General features: G+C 50.1%; 2 protein-coding genes across 9 annotated transcripts; one reads left to right on the top strand and one right to left on the bottom strand.

Annotated features, from left to right (window-relative positions):
* Positions 1–450: 450 nt before the first annotated feature.
* Positions 451–6,495, bottom strand: EIF1AD (eukaryotic translation initiation factor 1A domain containing). 5 transcript variants are annotated; one of them, XM_073351698.1, is made up of 7 exons: positions 6,312–6,495; positions 5,152–5,244; positions 4,303–4,455; positions 3,630–3,738; positions 3,264–3,372; positions 1,555–1,605; positions 451–1,225 (listed from the first exon to the last, which is right to left on the bottom strand). In XM_073351698.1, exons 3-7 carry the CDS (start codon positions 4,387–4,389, stop codon positions 1,060–1,062), a joined length of 522 nt encoding a protein of 173 aa, XP_073207799.1. In that variant the 5' UTR covers positions 4,390–4,455; positions 5,152–5,244; positions 6,312–6,495; the 3' UTR covers positions 451–1,059. The 5 variants fall into 5 exon arrangements, with proteins under 5 accessions (XP_073207799.1, XP_073207794.1, XP_073207795.1 ...); XM_073351693.1 differs by having other exon boundaries at positions 451–1,228; positions 6,312–6,494; XM_073351694.1 differs by lacking the exon at positions 6,312–6,495 and adding an exon at positions 6,214–6,293 and having other exon boundaries at positions 451–1,228.
* A 60-nt stretch (positions 6,496–6,555) lies between these two features.
* Positions 6,556–19,531, top strand: BANF1 (barrier to autointegration nuclear assembly factor 1). Of its 4 annotated transcripts, XM_073351700.1 has the most exons (5): positions 6,557–6,845; positions 8,572–8,646; positions 10,993–11,032; positions 16,173–16,315; positions 18,786–19,531. In XM_073351700.1, exons 4-5 carry the CDS (start codon positions 16,190–16,192, stop codon positions 18,930–18,932), a joined length of 273 nt encoding a protein of 90 aa, XP_073207801.1. In that variant the 5' UTR covers positions 6,557–6,845; positions 8,572–8,646; positions 10,993–11,032; positions 16,173–16,189; the 3' UTR covers positions 18,933–19,531. The 4 variants fall into 4 exon arrangements, with proteins under 4 accessions (XP_073207803.1, XP_073207801.1, XP_073207802.1 ...); XM_073351702.1 differs by lacking the exon at positions 10,993–11,032 and having other exon boundaries at positions 6,556–6,845; XM_073351701.1 differs by lacking the exon at positions 8,572–8,646.
* The last annotated feature ends 1,684 nt before the right edge of the window (positions 19,532–21,215 follow it).

Raw genomic sequence — 21,215 nt, 5'->3', positions numbered from 1 at the left:
TGTAAGCCTGGGGGACTGGACCTGGCTCTTGCTGTGTTTGTACAGCACCTAGCACCACCGAGCCCCGCCCCATGACTGAAGCTCCCAAGTACTACCCAGATCAACTTCCTAGTCCCAGGGAGGCCTGACCTGTCTCTGCAGAGCATCTGGTTCTATTGGACAGGGTGACTGTGCTGTACTGCTCACCAGCACTGCAGTGGGGGGGAGGAGTGTCTTGGCTGTGGCCTATCCATGTCCTGACCCAGGAGAGAGCTGGAGGAGCAGCCATGGGCTGGTAGCTGGCCTATATCCTCCCTCTGCACAGATCAGTGTGGGTAGCAGTGAGCTCAACCTGCTCTCCCCATAGCCCAGAACCTGCCCCTGCATACCAGCTGGCCCACTACAGCCAGAGCTGGCTTGGGACCAGGCTCTCATTCTTGTCTTGTGCAGTTTCAAATCAACCCACCTGGGTGCCTGTGGGAAAATCTTTATTGAATAAGGCGGAGGGGAGACTGCTTATTACACAGCAATAGTATCTAGGACACACAGCACCCAGTGCTTTGCCCAAGGAGCCTGCGTTAGAGCAGAGGGCACAGTCCCATCCACCATTTAAAAGGGGCTGATAAGGGATGCTGAAGCTGGGCTGCTCCATCTTAGATGAGGCCTCCCAGCTGCTATAACTCTAACTTTACTCCTCCCCAGCCCCCTCTCTACAGCTTCAAGCAGCGCTGCGACCTAGAACTCCATTTCCCTTTGCCCCAAGGAGCACTGCCACTCTTCCCCCGGAGTGGGCTGGGTGAAGAGTGAAATAACCATGCATTGGGCACAACAGGCCCAGCACCCTCGTCTCTGGTGAGCCGGATGCTGCAGCAACTCATGGCTCAGACAGCAGAGGTGATGGAGGGAAGAAATGTGTCCCCAGCAGAGGGCAGCACTGAGGCAGTTCCAAGCCAGCTGGAGCATTCACCAGGCTGGTGGGTGTGAGTTCAGCCCCAGAAGGCAGTCTCCTTCCTGCTGCATCAGGCTCCTCATGCTGAGGTGTTTAGGAGGCTAGAAGATCGGGTTTCCTGCCCTGGGTCACTATTTTTCTTCCTCATCCCGGTCGCTGGCCACCGCTGCCGCCTCCTCACTGTCGTCCTCGCTCTCTGTGCAGCTGTAGTGCAGTCTGTTCGTGTTCACAAACAGGTCACTGTCGTCGTCCGAGTCCTCTTCCCCGGAGGAGCGAGCAGCCGTTTGCTCCCCTTCCCTGCTGCACAAAGGGGTGGCTGTCAGTTCTAGGCCTGTGGCCCTAGCAGTCACCTGGCTTCCTCCTTGGGGCAGCTGCCCACTGATCAGGGCACTAGCCTAAGACTGGAGACCTGGGTTACCTAGGACTGGAAGGGACCTTCTGGACCAGTGAGCCCCAACACTGCTATTGCAGCCACCCTGTCGTAGAATCCCAGTCAGACCCTTATCCAGCTCCCTCTGTAAACTCATTGGGCTGTTTGCCCCCATCCCCTGGGGAGACTTTGCCAGAATCTCCCTCTGAGGGGCTGAAACGTAATTGAGAAGCAGTCCCCCTCCTTTCACACTCACCTGGCCTCAGAGCTGGGCTGACTTTCTGCAGTGTCAGAGAAGGCCTCAGGCCTGTGGGGAAAAAGGCATGAGATGACAGAGCAGCCCTGGCTTTGAGACAATGGCTTGGAACAGGATGCTGGGCTTTTTCCCTCTCGGGAGGGCTGCAGGGAATGGGAGGGAATTGCCTCTCCACTCCAGCCCCTGCCCATGGCAGGGGACTGCTTCAGCCAACACAGCCCCTGCTGTGCAAAAGAGGCCAGAAATAACCCCAGCACAGACCTGTTTTCCTACCAACACAACAAACTACTTTGCTACAAAATCCAAACTTGTGGAAAAATCTCATTTGACTAAGTTTTTCCCAGTTTGCCAGTTAAACTAGAATCTGAGATTTTGTTTTTTGGCCAAGTTAGTTTTCAAAAGTGGTGGTGTTGTTTTTTTTTAGAAACTCTATCCCTACCTTCCTCATGTTAAGATCAGGTGGCCAGAAAAGGGATCATCTAATCTGACTCCTGTATAACAGACTCTAGGACTGCCCTGAATTAATTTCTGTTCAAACTACATCAAGTCTTTCCAAATCACGTCTGAGCTGGATTTAAAAATTGCCAGCACTGATGAATCCACCACAGCCTTTGGTCAGTTGTTCCAATGAACCCTCTTCTTTCCAATCTGAATGTGTCTAACTTCAATTTCCAGCCATTGGCTCTTGTACAATGTTTGTCTGCGAGATTGTAGAGCACACTGTCAAATTTCTGTTCCCCATGCAGGTACATATAGACTGCTCAACTCACCCCTTAAACTAAGGTTGAGCTCTGTGGAGTCTGTCACCAATCCTTATATTCTTGTGGCTCTTCTCTGACCCCTCTCAAATTTATCAATGTTCTTCTTGAGACTACACCCTGGGATCCCAGCAACAGTCACACCCGCCCCAAACTGATTATAAACAGCATGTGCTCTCTGCCACCAAAGCAATGAGCCCCCTGCTGGAGAACTACTCCCCCATCCATCTGTACCCAGTGCCCATGGAGATAACCCCCCTAAGCTAACTGCTCTGCTTCTATTCCTACAGCTCATGAGTGGTGGGAATCAACCCTCAGCCCTAGGCTGAGAACTGACGCCCAAATTGAGCAGTGAGAGAAACTAGGCCTTGGGACAGCTTATCCAGGACTGGGGTGGATTCTCCATTACGGTGACCTGGGGCACTAGCCAAGCATGGGGCAGAGCAGGGTTCAGTTCCTGGTTTTGCCACTGCCTTCGGGCGTGTTGCTTGGTGCATCTTGTGCCTCAGTCTCCTCATCTCTAAAATGGGGCTAGAGGTGCTGGGATTCCATGCTGAGTGTCATGAGTACGTCTATGTCAGGGAGGCTGAGGGTTTTGTAAATTCTCTAACACTGGCCCACTTTGTTCAGACGGGGGAAGATGTCCTGCAGGCTCCTCTTCCTACAAGATGGGCCTTGCTCATGACAGCCCAGGCCACAATCCCAGCAGGGCAAGTGACACATGGGCACTGCTGGGGGGAAGCAGCAAGGCTCAGGGAGGGATGTAAAGAGCAGAAGGGCGGAGCTGATGAAATCTCAGCCTCAGTAGGCACACTCAGGCCTGGGCCAATCCCTCAGCTTGGGATAACTCTTTTCTCCATCACCTTGGTGACAGAGGGGCAAGAGCAGGGTGTCTGGGAGCTCATGGCTCATCACACAAGCATGCACCTTCCCCCCGCCTCCAACTCCTACCAGAGCCCTTCTTTCTTTAGGTACTGCACATGGTCCTTGTACAACACAAAGTTGATCTCAGCCTTCACCTTCTCGCCCTCTTTGATGGGGTCCACCAGCAGAAAGTCACCTGTAATGGTAGAGGGACAGCGTGGAGAGTTTGGCTGGTTTAGGAGATGGGGAATGGGATACAGGGCCTTTCCCCTCTAGGGGGTGCCAGCTCTCATCTAGCCCCAGAGTGGGGTGATGGGGGGATAGGTGAGCAGGGAATGGGACACAGAGCTGCTTCCTCTCTTGAGGTGAAAACTCCAATCTGTGCCCAGGGGAGGTGGGATATGGGGCCTTTCCTCTCAAGGGGTGCCATGAACCCCGCTGCACTGTACTCACCTCGTTTGATCCAGATGTTCTTGCGGAATTTTGTGGGCATGCTCACTAAGAATCTGGTTCCCTCAGCCGTTTCCACCTCATGGAGGTTGTTTCCTGGGGTCCCCAGGACCTGGTGGAAGGAACAAGGGGGATTAACCACAGGAGCTGCTTCCCAAGGGAGTGGATTCTCCAGCATTTAGCACCTACAGATCAGGGCCTGTCTCACAGTGACACTCTAGTTCAACCACCAGAGCTAGGCTAGATGCAGGAATGGCTGAGGGGGGTATTCCATAGCCTGACTTATGCAGGAGTTCAGACTAGATGATCAGGCTCCAATTTTGGCCTTGAAATCTACTGCCCACATAGGGCTTTTAAATGGCTTACACTCTACCTTGCCCATAACACTCACAGCAAGACAATGACTGCCTGAAGCATGGGACTGGACTGCAGGGAGTAGGAAGGGATTTTCTTCCCCAATGCACAATTAGACAGATGTATTTGGGGGTTTTCTTGCCTTCCTCTGAAGCATGAAGCTCACCAGTGTTTAAGGGATATGATTAAGGGCAGGGAAGTGCTGAGATGAGACATGCCCAGATGCTCCCTGCAAGCAACCCACACCCCATGATGCAAAGGAAAGTGAAAACCCTCAAGGTCCCAGTGGAGCCCAGCTAAGCAGCGTTGCTCCCTCTCTCACCCGGACAATCTGCTGTTGAGGAGACGGCACCACGTACTCCTCCAACACCTCTTTCACCACATGCTTGCGTTTGGTTGCTTGGGACATCCTGGTGCGTTAGCCCTCGGGGACAGGATCCCTGCAGGGTGTGTGAAGTGCAGAATGTCTGGAAGGCTATAAGGAGAGAAGGAACAGTAGAGGGAGAAGAGCCTTGTTGCGTCTTCCCAAGATCAAATAAGCTTCTAAAGGCAACGAGTCCCCCAGTGAGAAGGGCACAGGACTGGCAGCCAGGAAATCTGAGTTCTATTGCAAGCTCTGCTGCTGACTTTGGGCAAGTCCCTTTGCCACTCAGTGCCTCAGTTTTCCCTCTCTCTCCCACAACCCAGACCCTTTGCCTAGATAGGGTACAAGCTCTGTGGGGCAGGGGCTGCTTCTCACTAAGTGTCTGTGTACCGCCTGGCATGATGGCATCAGGGTCTGTACAGCACCCAGGCCACGTAGGCACAGAGTGCCTGCCAGCCCCTTAACTGAGATCAGGGCCCCATTGTGTCAGGCACTGTAGAGACACACAGTGAGAGACAGTCCCTGCCCTGAGGAGCTTGCAGTCTAAATAGACGAAGGGCAGGAGAAAATGAAGCACAGTGAGAAGGGTCATGGAGGGGGCAGAACAGAACCCAGGCAGCCCTGGGTCCCTTGCTATCGCCTTGCCCATTAGACCACACCGCCTATCCATCAAGGATGTCCCTTTGATCCTAGGTTATCAGGAAAGGTTACTAGAGGTGCCCCATCTACCTTCTCTACTCCCCCTAGGATGGGGCAGAGATTGTCTGCTCTCCCAGGAAGCCAGCAGCACCACTACCTGCAAGGTACCTGTTTGGGGGACAAAGAAAGGCTGTACGACTCTGATAGTAGAGGATCCAGCGCTGAATTCAGTCCTCGAGGCATCCACCAGCACTGGACACACTGGAAGAGGAACAAAGACAACTCTGTGGCTCATCGAAATGGATGGGGACTCCCTCACTCAGGGAATGAGGCAGCTCCAAGATTCCTCCACTCTACCGGAAAATTCCAGGCCAGGCTCCACACATTGTCTCCTGTAGTGTTGTAATAATTCTACTGAGAACAGTTTAGCCACGAATCTCAAAGTGCTTTACCACAAGGAGGTCAGGATCATCAATAGTGAACTGAGGCACAGGGAGGGGAAGGGACAACACAGGCAAACAGTGGGAGGTGAAACTGAGGCAGAGATGGAGCACAACAGGGAACAGATCCCAGGCATCTTGAGTGCCAATTAAGTACACTGTCCCACTGGGCCATGGAAAGATTGCCAGCAATTCTGCTGATGATTGCAGGAGTGAGGTTAATTCTTCAGGGCTGAATCAGCTTCCCAGATAAAAATCTCATCCACATCAGAGAATGAAGCAAAGACCCCACAGAGATCATGGAAACCAAGAAGAGATTGACCCAGCCAGTTTGTGCCATAACCTTGTTATTGTTTCCTTGCAGTCAGAGACAGATGAGTGGGGTCGAGTGAATGAATCACCTCTGTGACTCAGTTTCCCTCACCTAAAAAGATGGGGATAATTCCTCCATTATCAGTCCGTGCTGAGATTCATTCCAGCCTTGCCCTAAGCATTCGACCCCCCCGCCCGAGCTGGGATGGAACCCAGGAGTCCTACCCTCGCCCCCATCGCAGACATTAGTCCCAGCTGATTCTCCAACCCCCCGCCCCCGAGATGCGAGGGCCGGGTCCCCTCCAGGGCTACTGCATGTCACGGGGGTGGGTGCGGGGGAGCTCCTTCCCCTGCGCGGGGTGTATGACCCCGAACACCCCTTGCGGGCGGGGGGTTTCCTGTTCCCCAAACACCCGCGGGGGCTGGACTGGTGTGAGCGCCTCTGCCGCCGCCGCCCCCCTGGAGCCTCCCGCCCTACCTCTCTCCACATGGGGGGACTGAGTCGCGTCCACCGCTTCCGCCTCCCGAGCCTCCCCCAGCCCTTCCCCGCCCCACTTCCGGGGGTACCGCTCTGACCTGCTTCCGGGCGCCTCCGCGCCCTGCCCTGGTATCCCCTGGTCCCCTCCCGGGCCCCAGCGCCGTCCCCGGGGCCCGCTAACGCACGGGGCAGCCCGGGGCGTTATTATGGGATGGAAGGGTTGCTACGGGCCATCCCCAGCGACAATCAGGCGGTGTCAGAGGCTGGCCCCCGCCCATTGGTTACTGCTTGGGGTACCATCGAGTTTTCAACTGGCTAGAGTGGCGATTCTGAACTCTGTGGTTCCAAGTGTGGCTGGAGAGTCCCTGCGAGGGCGCCAGGGCTGTCAGCACTCAGAGCGGATGTAGCCGAGAGAGACCCTGTACTCTATGGTTAAAAGTGTGGATGGATCGCCACTGGAAGGGCTGTCGGGCATTATAGAGCGCCGCCTACTCTCGATGGTTATATGGGGCGCGAAGAGGCGCGCGGCCCGGCGTGGCCTGGAAGAGGAAGTGGTGGGTGCGCAGGCGCGGTGGGTGGCCGGTTGGGCGGGAGCGGCGGCGGCTGAGGCGCTGCAGCAGCGAGTGGAGCCGGTGAGTCGTTGCGGCGCCGGGCGGGGGCCTCGGGCCGGGTGAAGGCGGCGGGGCGGGGCGGTGTCTGTGGCGGAGCCTGAGGGCGCAGGGGAAGGAGGAGCTGAGGGAGGGAGGGAGGGATGGGCGCGGGGGCGGGCGGAGACGCTGCTGCTGAGGCGCGGGGTATAGGGTGGGGCTGGGTGTCTCTGTGGGGGTGTTAGGGAGAAGAGGGGTGAGGTTGGAGTGTTTGGGGCTGGGGGAGGGGGACGGTTCTCTGTAAGGATTGGTGGGGCTGACGGTTCCTGGGGGGAGGGCTGGCCCTATCCATAGGGGAGGGTGCTCTCTATAGAGCAGTAGTTTCCAACCTTTTTAAGTACAAGATGGCTTCTTGAATTTAGCGCAACCTGTGATCTACCCCGCTCTTTCCCCAAGGCCCCACCCCGCTCACTCCATCCCCCCTCCTTCTGTTGCTCGCTCCCGCCACCCTCACTCGCTTTCACTGTGCTGGGGCAGGGGGTTGGGGTGCCGCAGGGGGTGCGGGCTCTGGGCTGGGGCCGAGGGGTTTGCAGTGTGGGAGGGGGCTCTGGGCTGAGTCTGGGTCAGGGGGTTGGGGTGCAGGAGTGGGTGAGGGGTGTGAGCTCTGGGAGGGGGAGAGGGGTGCAGGAGAGGTTTGGGGTACTGGCTCCATGAGGGGTTTCAGGGCTGGGGCAGGGGGTTGGGGTGCTGGAGGGAGTATGGGGGTGCTGGCTCCAGGAGTGGGCTGGGGTGCAGCTCCTGCTGGACGGCATGTACCTCAGGCAGTAGGGCTAAGGCAGGCTCCCCTCCTGGAAGCTGTTGGCATGTCCCTGCACAGTAGCCCCTGGATGGGGGGCATGGCTAGTAGCTCTGTGTGCTGCCCATCTCTGCAGACGCTGCCCTTGCAGCTCCCATTGGCTGCAGTTCCCATTCCCGGCCAATGGGAGCTGCAGGGGCGGTGCTTGCAGGCAGGAATGGTGTGCGGAGACCCCCTGACCCCACCCTGCCCCTGCAGGGACCTGTCAGCCACTTCTGGGAGTGGTGCGGGGCTGGGGCAGGTAGGGAGCCTGCCTTAGCCCCGCTGCACCCCCAAATTTTTAGCAGCTGGATATGGCAATCGACTGGCAGAGTCAATCGCGATCTGCTGGTTGGTGACCACTGCTATAGAGGGTGAGGCTTGGGAGCTCTGTGAGGGTGGCTGGGCTGATGGTATCTGGGGGAGGGTTGAGTTAGTGCTAATGATAATCCTTACTTAGCTCTCATCGTTAGTAGATCTCAAGAGATTTGTAAAGGAGGGTCAGTATCATCCTCCATTTTACAGATGTGGAAACTGAGGCACAGAGTTGAAGTGAAGCCCTGGGTCAGTAGCTGAGCTGGGAATAGAACCTGTCATAAATATAAAGGGAAGGGTAAACACCTTTAAATCCCTCCTGGCCAGAGGAAAAACCCTTTAACCTGTAAAGGGTTAAGAACCTAAGACAGCCTCACTGGCACCTGACCAAAATGACCAATGGGGAGACCAGATACTTTCAAAGTTTGGGGGAAACAAAGGGTTCTGTCTGTGTTGCTTTTGCTGGGACCAGAGCAGGAATGCAGGTCAGAACTCCTGTAAAGGGTTAATAAGCAATCTAGTTAGATATGTGTTAGATTCTGATTTGTTTAAATGGCTGATAAAATAAGTTGTGCTGAACGGAATGTATATTCCTGTTTTTGTGTCTTTTTGTAATTTAAGGTTTTGCCTAGAGGGATTCTCTATGTTTTGAATCTGATTACCCTGTAAGGTATTTACCATCCTGATTTTACAGAGGTGATTCTTTTTCTTCAATTAAAATTCTTCTTTTAAGAACCTGATTGCTTTTCATTGTTCTTAAGATCCAAGGGTTTGGGTCTGTGTTCACCTATGCAAATTGGTGATGATTTTTATCAAGCTTTCCCCAGGAAAGGGGGTGTAGGGCTTTGGGGGGATTTTGGGGGGAAAGACGTTTCCAAGTGGGCTCTTTCCCGGTTATATTTGTTAGACGCTTGGTAGTGGCATCAGTAAAGTCCAGGGACAAAAGGTAAAATAGTTTGTACCTTGGGGAAGTTTTAACCTAAGCTGGTAAAAATAAGCTTAGGGGGTTTTTCATGCTGGTCCCCACATCTGTACCCTAGAGTTCAAAGTGGGGAAGGAACCTTGACAGAACCCAAGTCTTTTGAGTCTAGTTTAGTGCTCTACCCACTAGACTACATTGTGGGGAAGGGAGGGGTACAGTGCAGGTGTCTGAAATTGTTTTTTTTTGTAGAGGACAGTGCTCAGATTGTTGGGCAGATGTGGTGAGTTAGGGAGAGGAGGATCTCTGGTGGTGAGAGAGGGGTTGGGGTATAGTGGGTGTGTCTGTGAAGGCTGGGAGTGTCTAGTGATGGGTGGTATCTGTTGGGGCTGGAAGTGTCTGGCTATTGGCAGGATTGGGATGGGAGCGAACAATGGAAGGTGTTTCTGAATGGGTGGAGAGAGGATCTGAGGGGTGGATCTGGGAGGAGAGAGGTGGGGCTGAGGGTGTCTGGAGAAGGGAGGGAGGGGGTCTTTCTGGTGAAGGAAGGGTGAGGGTGTGTGTAGGGGAGGATGCATCTGGTGAGGATAGGCCAAGAGCAGGATCTCTAAAAGAGCTTAGGGTGTCTGGAGAAAAGGTGTCTTTTGGGAGGCAGGGGGTACAGAATCGGAGCAAGGGGCTTGTTGGTATTTGGAGGCAAGGAGGGGCGGAGGGTGCATGTGGAAGGGAGGGAGTTATCTCTGAGGTTGGGCGCTCTGCAGAAAGCGGGGAATTCAGGGGCCTTTGGTGGGACTGTCACAGATAGACAGGTCCAGTGCCCTTTACAGCCTTGGAATAGTCCCTGGAACGACCCCTTTAGTGTGTTGACCCCTTTAGGGTCATGCTCTCTTGCTGGGGTAAGCCCTGTGGCTTCACCGCTTCCTGGGACTGAACCTCAGAGCCTTTAATACCCCTGCTAACTCTGTGAGCTTCCCTCAGTGAGTCCACTCAAATTGGACATCTGGGGAACACTTACACACCCAAAGGGAGCAATGCAGCCCTGACTTTCTGACTTTGGAGTGACTCAGCCAGTGTTAAAACAGAAGGATTTATTAGACTACTCAAGGAGCTGACTGAGGAGATATCTGAGCCATGAGTGATTATCTTCAAAAAGTCATGTAAGACTAGAGAGATTCCAGAGGACTGGAAAATGACACTATATTTGCCTATCTATAAAAAGGGAAATAAGGACAACCCAGAGAATTACAGACCAGTCAGCTTAATTTCAGTACTCGGAAAGATAATGGAGCAAATAATTAAGCAATCATTGTGCAAACACTTAGGTCAGGGGTGGGCTAACTATGGCCTGTGGGCCAGATCCAGCCCACCAGCCATTTTAATCCAGCCCTCGAGCTCCCGCTCGGGAGCAGGGTCTGTTACTTTCCCCACTCTGGTGCTCTAGTCAGGGAGCAGGGTCAGGGGCCGCTCCATGTGGCTCCTGGAAGCAGCAGCATGGCCCCCTCCAGTTCTCCAGCCTTGGAGCAGGGTTGGGGCCATGCCACGCGACTCCCGGAAGCAGCAGCATGGCCCCCCCTATGTGTAGGGGCAGCCAGGGGCCTCTGCTCTGCATGCTGCCCCCACCCCAAGCACCGCCCCTGCAGCTCCCATTGGCCGAAAACCTCATCCAGTGGGAACTTTCTGGGGTCGGTGCCTGCGGGCAGGGCCATGTGTAGAGCTGCCTGGCTGCGCCTAGCATAGGAGCTGGAGCGGGAACATGCCACTGTTTCCCGGAGCTGCTTGAGGTAAGTGCCACCCGGAGCCTGCACCCCTGCCCCAGCCCTGATCTCCCTCCTGCCTTCCAGACCCCTCAATCCCAGCCCGGAGCACCCTCCTACATCTCAAACTTCTCATCCTCAGCCCCACCCCAGAGCCCGCACCCCTAGCCGGTGCCCTCACCCCTTCCTGCACCCTAACTCCAATTTTGTGAGCATTCATGGCCTGCCGTACAATTTCTATTCCCTGATGTGGCCCTCAGGCCAAAAAGTTTGCCCACGCCTGACCTAGATGATAATGATAAGTAGTGGTCAGGATGGATTTGTCAAGAGCATATTAAGTCAAACCAACCTAATATCTTTCTTTGACAGGGTAACAAGCCTTGTGGATAGAGGGGAAGCCGTAGATGTGGTATGTCTTGACTTTTAGTAAGGCTTTTGATACTGTCTCGCGTGACCTTCTCATAAATAGACTAGGGAAATGCAACCTATGTGGAGCTACTATAAAGTGGGTACATAACTGGTTGGAAAACTGTTCCCAGAGTAGCTATCAGTAGGGCTATCAAGTGCTTAAACAAATTAATTGTGCTTAATAATAGAAAACCATTTATTTAAATATTTTTGTATGTTTTCTACCTTTTCAAATGTATTGATTTCAATTACAACACAATATAAAGTGTACAGTGCTTACTTTATATTTGATTACAAATATTTCCACTGTAAAAAACAAAAATAGTATTTTTCAATTCACCTCATACAAGTACTGTAGTGCAATCTCTTTATCATGAAAGTTTAACTTCCAAATGTCAAATTGTGTACAAAAACCCCCTGCATTCAAAAATAAAACAATGTCAAACTTTAGAGCCTATAAGTCCACTCAGTCTTATTTCTTCTTGTTCGGGCAATCACTCAGACAAACAAGTTTGTTTACATTTGCAGGAGATAATGCTGTCCACTTCTTGTTCACAATGTCACCTGAAAATGAGAACAGGCATTTGCACAGCACTGTTGTAGCCAGTGTCGCAAGATATTTATGTACCAGATGTGTTAAAGATTCATCTGTCCCTTCATGCTTCAACTGCCATTACAGAGGACATGCATCCATGCTGATGATGGGTTCTGCTCTATAGCAATCCAAAGCAGTACAGACTGACCCATGTTCATTTTCTTCATCTGAGTTAGTTGCCACCAGCAGAAGATTGATTTTCTTTTTTGGGTTCTGTAATTTCCACATCAGAGAGTTGCTCTTTTAAGACTTCTTGAAAGCATTCTCCACACCTCATACCTCTCAGATTTTGGAGGGCACTTCAGATTTTTAAATCTTGGGTCGACTGCTGTAGCTATCTTTAGAAATCTCACATTGGTACCTTCTTTGCGTATTGTCAAATCTGCAGCGAAAGTGTTCTTAAAATGAATGTGTGCTGAGTCATCTTCTGAGACTACATGAAATATATGGCAGAATGTGGGTAAAACAGAGCTGGAGATATACAATTCTCCTTCAAGGAATTCAGTCACAAATTTAATTAACACCTGATTTTTTTAATGAGCGTCATCAGCATGGAAGCATGTCCTCTGGAATGGTGGCCGAAGCATGAAGGAACATACAAATGTTTAGCATATCTGACATGTAAATACCTTGCAATGCTGGCTACAAAAGTCCCATGTGAATGCCTATTCTCACTTTCTGGTGACATTGTAAATAAGAAATGGGCAGCATTATTTCCTGTAAATGTAAACAAACTTGATTGTCTTAGTGATTGGCTGAACAAGAAGTAGGACTGAGTGGACTTGTAGGCTCTAAAGTTTTACATTTTGTTTTTGAGTGCAGTTATATAACAAAAACTACATTTCTAAGTTGCACTTTCATAATAGAGATTACACTACAGTACTTGTATGAGGTGAATAGAAAAATACTATTTCTTTATAATTTTTACAAGTGCAAATAGTTGTAATGAAAAATAATATAAAGTGAGCACTGTACACTTTGTATTCTGTGTTGTAATTGAAATCAATATATTTGAAAATCTAGAAAAAACATAGAAAAATATTTAATTTCACTTGCTATGTTATTTAACAGTGTGATTAAAATGGCAATTAGTTGCGATTAATTTTTTTGAGTTAATCATGCGAGTTAACTGTGATTAATCAACAGCCCCAGTTATCAGTGGTTCACAGTCAAACTGGAAGGACATATCAAGTGGGGTCCCACAGGGATCAGTTCTGGATTCAGTTCTGTTCAATATCTTCATCGGAGATTTAGATAATGGCGCAGAGTACACTTATAAAGTTTGTGGACCATACTAAGTTGGGAGCGGTTGCAAGTGCTTTGGAGGATAGAATTAAAATTCAAAATGATCTCAACAAACTGGAGAAATGGTCTGAAGTAAATAGGATGTAATTCAATAATGACTAATATAAAATACTCCACTTAGGAAGGAACAATCAGTTGCATGCATACAAAATGGGAAATGACTAGGGAGGAGTTCTGCAGAAAGGCATCTGGGGGGTCATAGTGGATCACAAGCTAAATATGAGTCAATGGTTGTAACACTGTTCCAAAAAAAGCAAACATCATTTTGGGATGTAATAGCAGTAGTGTTGTAAGCAAGACACAAGAACTAATTCTTCTGCTCTACTCCGCACTGAGTATTGTATCCAGTTCTGGGCACCGCATTTCAGGAAAGATGTGGACAAATTGGAGAAAGTCCAGAGAAGAGCAACAAAAATTATTCAAGGTCTAGAAAACATGACCTATGAGGGAAGATTGAAAAAATTGGGTTTGTTTAGTCTGGAGAAGAGAAGTCTGAGAGGGGAAATAATGAAAATTTTCAAATACATAAAAAGTTGTTAAAAGGAGGGAGAAAATTTGTTCTCCTTAACCCCTGAGGATAGGACAAGAAGCAATAGGTTTAAATTGCAGCAAGGGTGGTTTAGGTTGGACATTAGGAAAAAAATTCCTAACTGTCAAGGTGGTTAAACACTGGAATCAATTGCCTAGGGAGGTTGTGGAATCTCCATCATTGGAGATTTTTAAGAGAAGGTTACACAGACACCTGTCAGGGGTGGTCTAGATAACACTTAGTCCTGCCTTGAGTGCAGGGGACTGGATTCGATGACCTCTCGAGGTCCTTTCCAGTCCTATGATTCTATTAGATGTCTGGAACATAGCTTAGAAAGTCCTCTGTTTGCTGTAACTTTCTATTCTCTATGCTAAGTCCATCTGGGTCAGTCCAGAGCTCTCTCTGACCCCCCTTGAGACCCAGTCCAGAAGTCAAGAGCTTGCTTCCAGGAGCCCATGCTTAACAAACATCAAAGGCCCCTCTCCGTCTTTTGTTCTTGTTCCTGGGCAGACTTTGTCATCTGGTCTCCTCAGGCCTTTGTTCTCCAGCTGCTCACAACTGGCTGGTTTCCTGAAGAGGGTGGGACCCCTTCATTGGTTGCTAGGCGCCAAATGGCGGGGCAGTTGTAATGGCCATTGTCTGTTGGGGCTATCCATGGGCATGGAGCCCCACTGGCCCCAGACAGTCAGGCCTCAGTCATACCTGTATCTCTAGGCCTCTGCAAAGAGCAAACGACCCTTTCCCCCCACCTAGTTAACCAGGCACCACATAGGAAAACTGAGGTACACACACTATTCACACAAAATGTTATGAAAAATTCCCACTCCATCACAGGGGGTCTCTAGGGAAGGCTGAGGAGGAGAATGAGGCTGAAGGTATCTGGATGGGGCTTAGTATTGTGACAGGAACAGTGGAGCGGCTTTGCAGGATTAGGTTATGGAGGAGTTGGGGTATCTGCATGGGAGGTTGGAGGGGTCTGCTGAAGGAGGTTGGGATCTAGTGGGTGGGAAATCTGGAAGCGGAATGATGCTGGAGAATTTGGGGGGTTGTTGGAAGTGGGGAGAGGTGATCTCAGGAGAATTGGGGTTGGGACAAATGCATGGGGACTGGTCTGGAAGCACTCAGGTGTTGGATAGGTTTTGTTGCTTGGGGCAAGAGCCCTGGAAGACGGTCAGCGGAGAAGTGGGCTGAGACTCCTGGGGGGAGGAGTTGGTCCTGGGACATCAGTCTTCCTTCCCATCCCTTAAAGCTTCTAACTAAAACCATAATGTGTCCAGTCCTCCCTCTGCTTGTGAGGTGTGGATAGGGAAGTTGACTAGGAAACATGCCTCAAGAAAAATCTTTGCTCCGTGTAAAGTCCAAGGCTACCATTCTCTCCTCCTGTCAGATCAGAGTGTGATAGACTTGAGTTACAAGACTAGGAACTTGGTTAATTCCTGATCTGGGAATTCCCTCTCCAGTGGACAGAAAATATAAAGCGGGGAACAGCTTTAAGTACAAATAACCATTTTTTGTACTGTTGACTACTTTTGTTGGCCACGTACCAGAAGCTCTCTATTACTGCCTTAACTATGTGTTGGCACCATGTGTTCTGCTCCTGGCCTCTTGGTAGATGAGTCCATTTCCAGTGGCTTCATTTGTTCTCATTAGTTTGCAGTTATCTTGTTTACCCGTGTAAACACTCAATTAAGTGAGCTAACACTGTGGGTGACTAGTTCAAATATTAATGTAAGAATCCTGGGTAAAATTTGACACTAGCCGTCAGGTATCTTGGAAGCTATTTTTATTAGCTTCTTCTCGGAAAAATAAAATTCCACACTTTATGAAACAGATTTCTCTCCCCTGCCCCTGTGATTCAGGGCTTGTTTATTTTAAGTAAGTAATTTACAATTGCTACAACTACCCTAGGAAACTAAAAATAAAATTGAAATACTTCATTCTGTCTCATTATTGCAGCTGAGAGCTGTGATAAAGGTGTTAGGCTTCCTACAACTAAATAATGTTTTTATATTGCAGTAGTGATCAAAGGCGCTGCTGTGGCAGGCTCTGTACACAGACCATTCTTGGCTCATATTCCAATCTTCCTTAGTATTTTCTTTAAGGCTAAAAGGGACCATTATGTCCATTCTGACCTCCTGCATAATGCCAGCCATAGAATTTCACCTAATTACCTCTGTATTGAGCCCATTCATTTCCCTCAGTTACATTCAGACTGGCCTGCATGACAGAGGAGATATATATAGAACTGGTATATACATCCCCTCTTCTATATATAGCGTTGGGCACTAGCCATGCAGTTTATAGCTAGTCTGAAAGTGATCTGTGTGCCTGAGCAGTGTTCTCAGAGGTTTGGCTGATGATGAATCCGAACTGTGGTCTCTCTGATCTGTGGAAGACCTGTTAAAATCTGAGATCACAACTATAAAGGACTTTTGTGGGCATCTGTTCACAACGGAACTGCTGGAATCTTAATATGATTAGTAGGGTCTTGTAAATAGTAAGTACCAGCACTTGTTTCTGTCCTCACTTAAAACTTAGAGTGGATAAGATCTTTCATTTTGCACCAAAATATAGTTCATACGTATTCAAGTCCCCAAATCCTGACGGAGTGGGTGCAGCTAACTTTGATCTCTGGTGCAGCAGGATTCAGGGCTCTGTGGCGCATGCCTCTTATTACAGTTTATACTGACCTCTCTCTTTCTCTTCTTTTAGATCAAGCACCAGCCAGTATGTCGTCCACCTCCCAGAAGCACCGGGACTTTGTGGCTGAGCCCATGGGGGAGAAGCCCGTGGGAACTCTGGCCGGAATTGGGGATGTTCTTGGAAAGAAGCTGGCGGACAAAGGCTTTGACAAGGTCTCTGGAGACATTTTTTTTTTTTTTTTGGGCACAGCTCTCTCTGTGTCTTTAGAGGGGTGGAGTTCATAAAAATCAGCTGTGGTCAGTGGCTTGAGTGAAACCATGTGGGAAATTGGGGCTTGAAATTGACCCACTAGCAATTTTGGAGCATCTTGGATAACTCCAAGGGACAAAAGATCCTCTTAAATCACGTGCCAACACAGGGCACCTTCTCCCTGTGATGTTCCTGTCACAAGGGGAGCTGGCCCTTTAAGGGGATTATGGCTCTTCTAGATGTAGCCCACCTCCCCTAGTGGAGAGAAGGGATAGTTAGATGCTGGGGGAGCATGGGACTTAGAACCAGACTTGTTGAGAATGGGTAGGAAGGCAGCCTGAATTCAGGGAGAGCAGATGTGGGAGTGAGTGCTCCATTAAAGAGCAGGCAGAATATCCAAGGAGGAGGCCTAGGCTGTTCTCCAAAGGTCGTAGGTGGGCCTGGGGTAGATGGGAGGGAGAAGAGGCTGCTAGAAAAACCGCAGCAGGGATGGGACTAAGAGGGGGGTGGGCAAGCTATGGCCCCTCAGGACTTTGGATCCGGCCCGCAGGATTGCCACCCCTATGGCGCTGTGGACTCCGCGCCGCTCTGGGAAGTGGCCGGCACCATGTCCCTGCGGCTCCTGAGGAACGGGGGGCAGAGGGCTGACCACGCTGTCCTTGCCTGTGGGTACCTCCCCTGAATTCCCATTGGCCGGGAATGGGGAACTGTGGCCAATGGGAGCTTCGGGGGAGGTACCCACAAGTAAGGGCAGTGTGCTCAGCCCTCTGCCCCTCTCTCCCCCAGGGGCTGCAGGGATGTGGTGCGGGCCGCTTCCTGGAGTGGTGCGGGGCCAGGGCAGGCAGGCAGGGAGCCTGCCCTGGTCCTGGTGTGTGCTGCTCCCACCCCGGAGCCGCTCCAGGTAAGCGGTGCCAGATTGGCGCCTGCACCCCTCCTGCACCCCAACTCCCTGCCCAGAGCCCCCTGCTGCACCTCACACCCTTCCTGCACCCCTGCCCTGAGCCCCCTCCTGCACTATGCACCCACTCCTGCACCCCAACCCCCTTCCCTAAGCCCCCTCGTACACCCCGCACTCCTCCTCTGCCCCAGCCCCTTGCCCTGAGCCCCTTTCTGCAGAGCGCACCCCTTCCTGCACCCCTTCCCACACCCCAACCCCCTGCCCCAGCCCTACATTCATGGCCCTGCATGCAGTTTCCCAACCCAGATGTGGCCCTTAGTCCAGGGGTGGGCAAACTTTTTGGCCCAAGAACCTCTGCGTCAAGGGTGTGAGCCAACTAGGAAGGCTTGGTGGGGGAGAGATCTGTAGTTTGAACTCTACATTAATAAACGAGACTCCTGAAAAGGAAAGGATTAGTGAGAAAACATCTGCTGTCTGAGATCTGATGAACTAGAGAAGGGGAAACTGAGGTTGGGCCAAAAACCACATTGGGCAAGCCCTGCTGTAGTAACAAGGTAAGAAATGGGACAAGTGACAATCTGCCTTAACCAGCATCTTCCTTAAAAAATCACTGTCTCACACTTGCAGGATTGCCCAGGCACTCAGATTTGGAAGAGCAAGCCTGACCACAGCCTAATCCCTGTGATCTCTTCAGAGGTTCTAAAGCCCTTAATTCCCCTTTCATCGGAATTGATATGCCTCATAATTGTCATAAATACAAAAGCTCCAGGCAATCAATTCTCCAGACCCCTTGTTTTAAAATATCCAGCTGCCCTCTGGTGTGGAATCCCTTGGATGTGGAAGGAAATCCTTTCATGCACTGTCACCTTGAGTTGTAGAGATCAGAGATCCCAGCTGCTGTGGTTTGGGTGAATGCAAGACTTTTATTTCTACCTTGCTAAATGTGCCCCCTAGAGGTCACCCTGAATAATGGCTCTAGATGTTCACAACTAACACCAGAGTGCAGTGGCCTGGAACTCAGGCCTGGGTTCAACTCCACCTGAGCCACAGACTTCCTATGTGACCTTGGGCAAATCCACACTTAAGCTTCATTGGCCTAGCTGTGTCAGAGAGGGGTGTGACTTTTTTGCTGACAGCTAGGTTGGAAAAGTATAGAGGCTGTTACACCTGCAAGAGGACTGTTCTGCCAGTACGCAGCTTATCCTGGGAGGGTTTGCTGTTAGCTGTGTTGCCAAATCTTAAGTTTAGACAAGGCCTTAACTCACTCTGTGCCTCAGTTCCCTGTCTGTAAAACAGGGATAATGCTCCCATCACCTGCGAGGTTAAAGCCCATTGATCTGTGAGGTGCTCAGCTGCAAGTTGTTAGTATTGAGATTGCTCTATGGGACAGTGTAAAAGCTGTTCAGCTATCACTCACCCTTTAGAAACCAATCAGTGGGCAACCTGGGGCTGTCCTCTCCTCTCCTCCATTTAGCAGCGGGTTTTGTGTGTATTTTTAACTATCAGTTGTGATACCCTTTCCTTTCTGTGCTCAGGCATATGTGGTACTTGGACAATTCCTGGTTCTGAAGAAAGATGAAGAACTCTTCCGGGAATGGCTGAAAGACACGTGTGGAGCCAATGCCAAGCAATCCAGAGACTGTTCTGGCTGCCTGCGGGAGTGGTGCGACGCCTTCTTGTGAATGTTGGCTATTGTTGCCTCCGCACCAGCAGTCACTATTATGGCTTTCATAGTTAGCAGGGAAAAAAAAATCTTCCCAACCCTTCCACTTTGTACCCAAATCAAAGGGCAGAATGGAATTAATAATTTATGGAAACCCTGTGGCATTTAGAATGTCTATTTACATGGCTCTCATTTCTAGCCAGAAAGAAAATAATTGTCCCTGGAACCTGCTGTTAGTGTAACTAACCAGATTTCTTCTGGGGAAAGAGAGGGTAATGTTCTATTCTACACCTTTGTTAGATCTTTGTTTTGAATTTTATAGATACAGGGTTCCTCACTGTTTCAGACCAGCTAACTCCTAAAGCCTTAATAATCCACATGCTTGTAAAGGGGAGCGTTTTCATTGTCTTAATTCGAACTCTTATTGATATGCGGCTTGCTCACTGTTAGTTTAAAAAAAAGTTGTGGTTTTAAGCTTATTCTGGCTTATTTCTGGAGCAGTTATTTGAGGACCCTCCAGATTGTTTTATGCCACTTGGCTTTCTTTGGAAAAGTAACAGTGGAAGAAAACATTGTAACATTTTTTTAAAACAATAAAAATCAGCTGTGTTAATATTCCGGAGCTGCTCTTGGTTTAACTTGTTTACTAGGGGATCTGGGAGGTGGTGGAGCAGTTGTAGATGGGGTGTTCGTTGCAGAAGGGCATAGCACTATGAAGGTGGGGCACATTCTCTTGGAGACTTAGATCTGGGCTGGAGAGCAGGCTGCTGGGAGCTGTTGTTGAAAATCTAGTCTGAGCCTGTGAAGGACCTCTGTCCCGTTTACATTTCCCTGAGTTTTTAGAGGTACTGGCCGTTTAAGACAGTGTTTCTAGCCTTTCAGTTCAGCTCCAACTCTCCTTAAATCCTTATGTCGCCTGGCAGCAGGACCCTAGGGAGTCAGGTCTTCCTCCAGCTTGTGGAGTGCAAGAGAAGGGATACCTGTTCTGGCTGGCAGGTTTCCCCAAGCAGTGTTACCCTAGTCCTTGGGGTTTCTGGTCCAGCGTGTTGGGCAACTTCCTCCCAGTTTGCTGCCTGACGCAAGGTAGTCCTCAGCCTCTCAGACAGCTGTGCTCCCTGCCTGGGATGCAGCCCATATCCAAATGTTGCTGGTCACCCACTTAACTGGAGATGGGGAGATAGCTATTCTGCCCCTTAACCCCTTAGTGGCTGTGACAATGGGGTTTATATACCCCATCACAGAAGGCTTGTCCCATTTTTGAGGGGGGCAGGCTGTGAACCAGTAACTTGCCACACTTCATCTGGTGGTAGCAATGGTAAAAGCCAAAATAGTACTGAAAGGACTCGCATTCCACTGTCATCTAAGCCTGCTTCGAGCTGTCACATCTCCCTATGGTTGAATATTACACTGGGAATGCACATTCCAGATGTGGACAAATTCCGTGGGGCAGAAAAATCTTATCACAGGAAAGTGTCTTGGCAGCCAAGAGCCACCTATTGTATTGGGAAGACTGGCAGAAGCTCTGGCCAACATCATCACTTCTGCTCTGCAGGTGCTCAATCCTCAGATGGTGAGGGTGGGTTCTGGTACCTAAGGTAGTTCAGACAGCTCATGTAGGGGACAGGATTAGAACTTAAAACTACCTTGACAAATTAAAGAATTTGTCTGAAATCAAGACAAAAGTAAAGACAAGTGCAAAGTGTGCTTAGAAAGTCAAAACCAAATGAACCAATGCATGATGGGGAAGAGCCGGCTAGGTGGTTGTACTGCTGAAAAGGATCTAGAGATGAGCGGATTACAAATTGGACATGAGTCAACAATGTGATTAAGCTGCAAAAAAGTCTTAATATTCTGGGGTGTGTTAGCAGGAGTAATGTAAGTAAAATATGGGAGGCAATTGTCCTGCTCTACTTAGCACTGAGGAATCTTAGGAAAGATGTGGACAAACTGGAGAGAGAGGCCCAAGGCTTAGAAAACCTATGAGGAAAGGTTAAAAAAAACTAGGAATGTTTAGTTTTTTGGTGTTTTTTTTTTTTTTTTTTAAGCAGGGGACTGTAATCAAGCACTGAGAGGGAATCTCAGCTAGCTGTAGCCATGTAGGGCTCATGACACATAGCGGAAGTGGGGCTCATTCTGGTCCCTAGAAGGAAGCAGCCTTTAGGGGTGTAGGTAGGATGCTTAGGGCCCCTGGAGTATAGAGCCTGGAGGGGATCCACGTAGGGTGGGGGACAGCAGCGCGTGAAGGGAATGGATGGGTGGGGCTCAGTGCCCCACAGTGGAGTCCCCCTAGCTGCCTAGAGGG

This window comes from Lepidochelys kempii, chromosome 7 (assembly GCF_965140265.1).
Source record: "Lepidochelys kempii isolate rLepKem1 chromosome 7, rLepKem1.hap2, whole genome shotgun sequence".
In the NCBI taxonomy this organism is placed as follows: Eukaryota; Metazoa; Chordata; order Testudines; family Cheloniidae; genus Lepidochelys; species Lepidochelys kempii.
Note: the sequence above shows the minus strand (reverse complement) of the source record. Positions and strands in the feature narration are given on the sequence as shown.

Bases quoted from the DNA above. Each gene is read 5' to 3' on its own strand.
- EIF1AD (XM_073351693.1), bottom strand. From the start codon at position 4,389: ATGTCCCAAGCAACCAAACGCAAGCATGTGGTGAAAGAGGTGTTGGAG. The intron at 3,739-4,302 runs GTGAGAGAGGGA...TCCTTCCACCAG, and splicing joins CTCAACAGCAGATTGTCCGG to GTCCTGGGGACCCCAGGAAA. The intron at 3,373-3,629 runs GTGAGTACAGTG...CTACCATTACAG, and splicing joins GAACATCTGGATCAAACGAG to GTGACTTTCTGCTGGTGGAC.
- BANF1 (XM_073351702.1), top strand. From the start codon at position 16,190: ATGTCGTCCACCTCCCAGAAGCACCGGGACTTTGTGGCTGAGCCCATG. The intron at 16,316-18,785 runs GTCTCTGGAGAC...TTCTGTGCTCAG, and splicing joins CGGACAAAGGCTTTGACAAG to GCATATGTGGTACTTGGACA.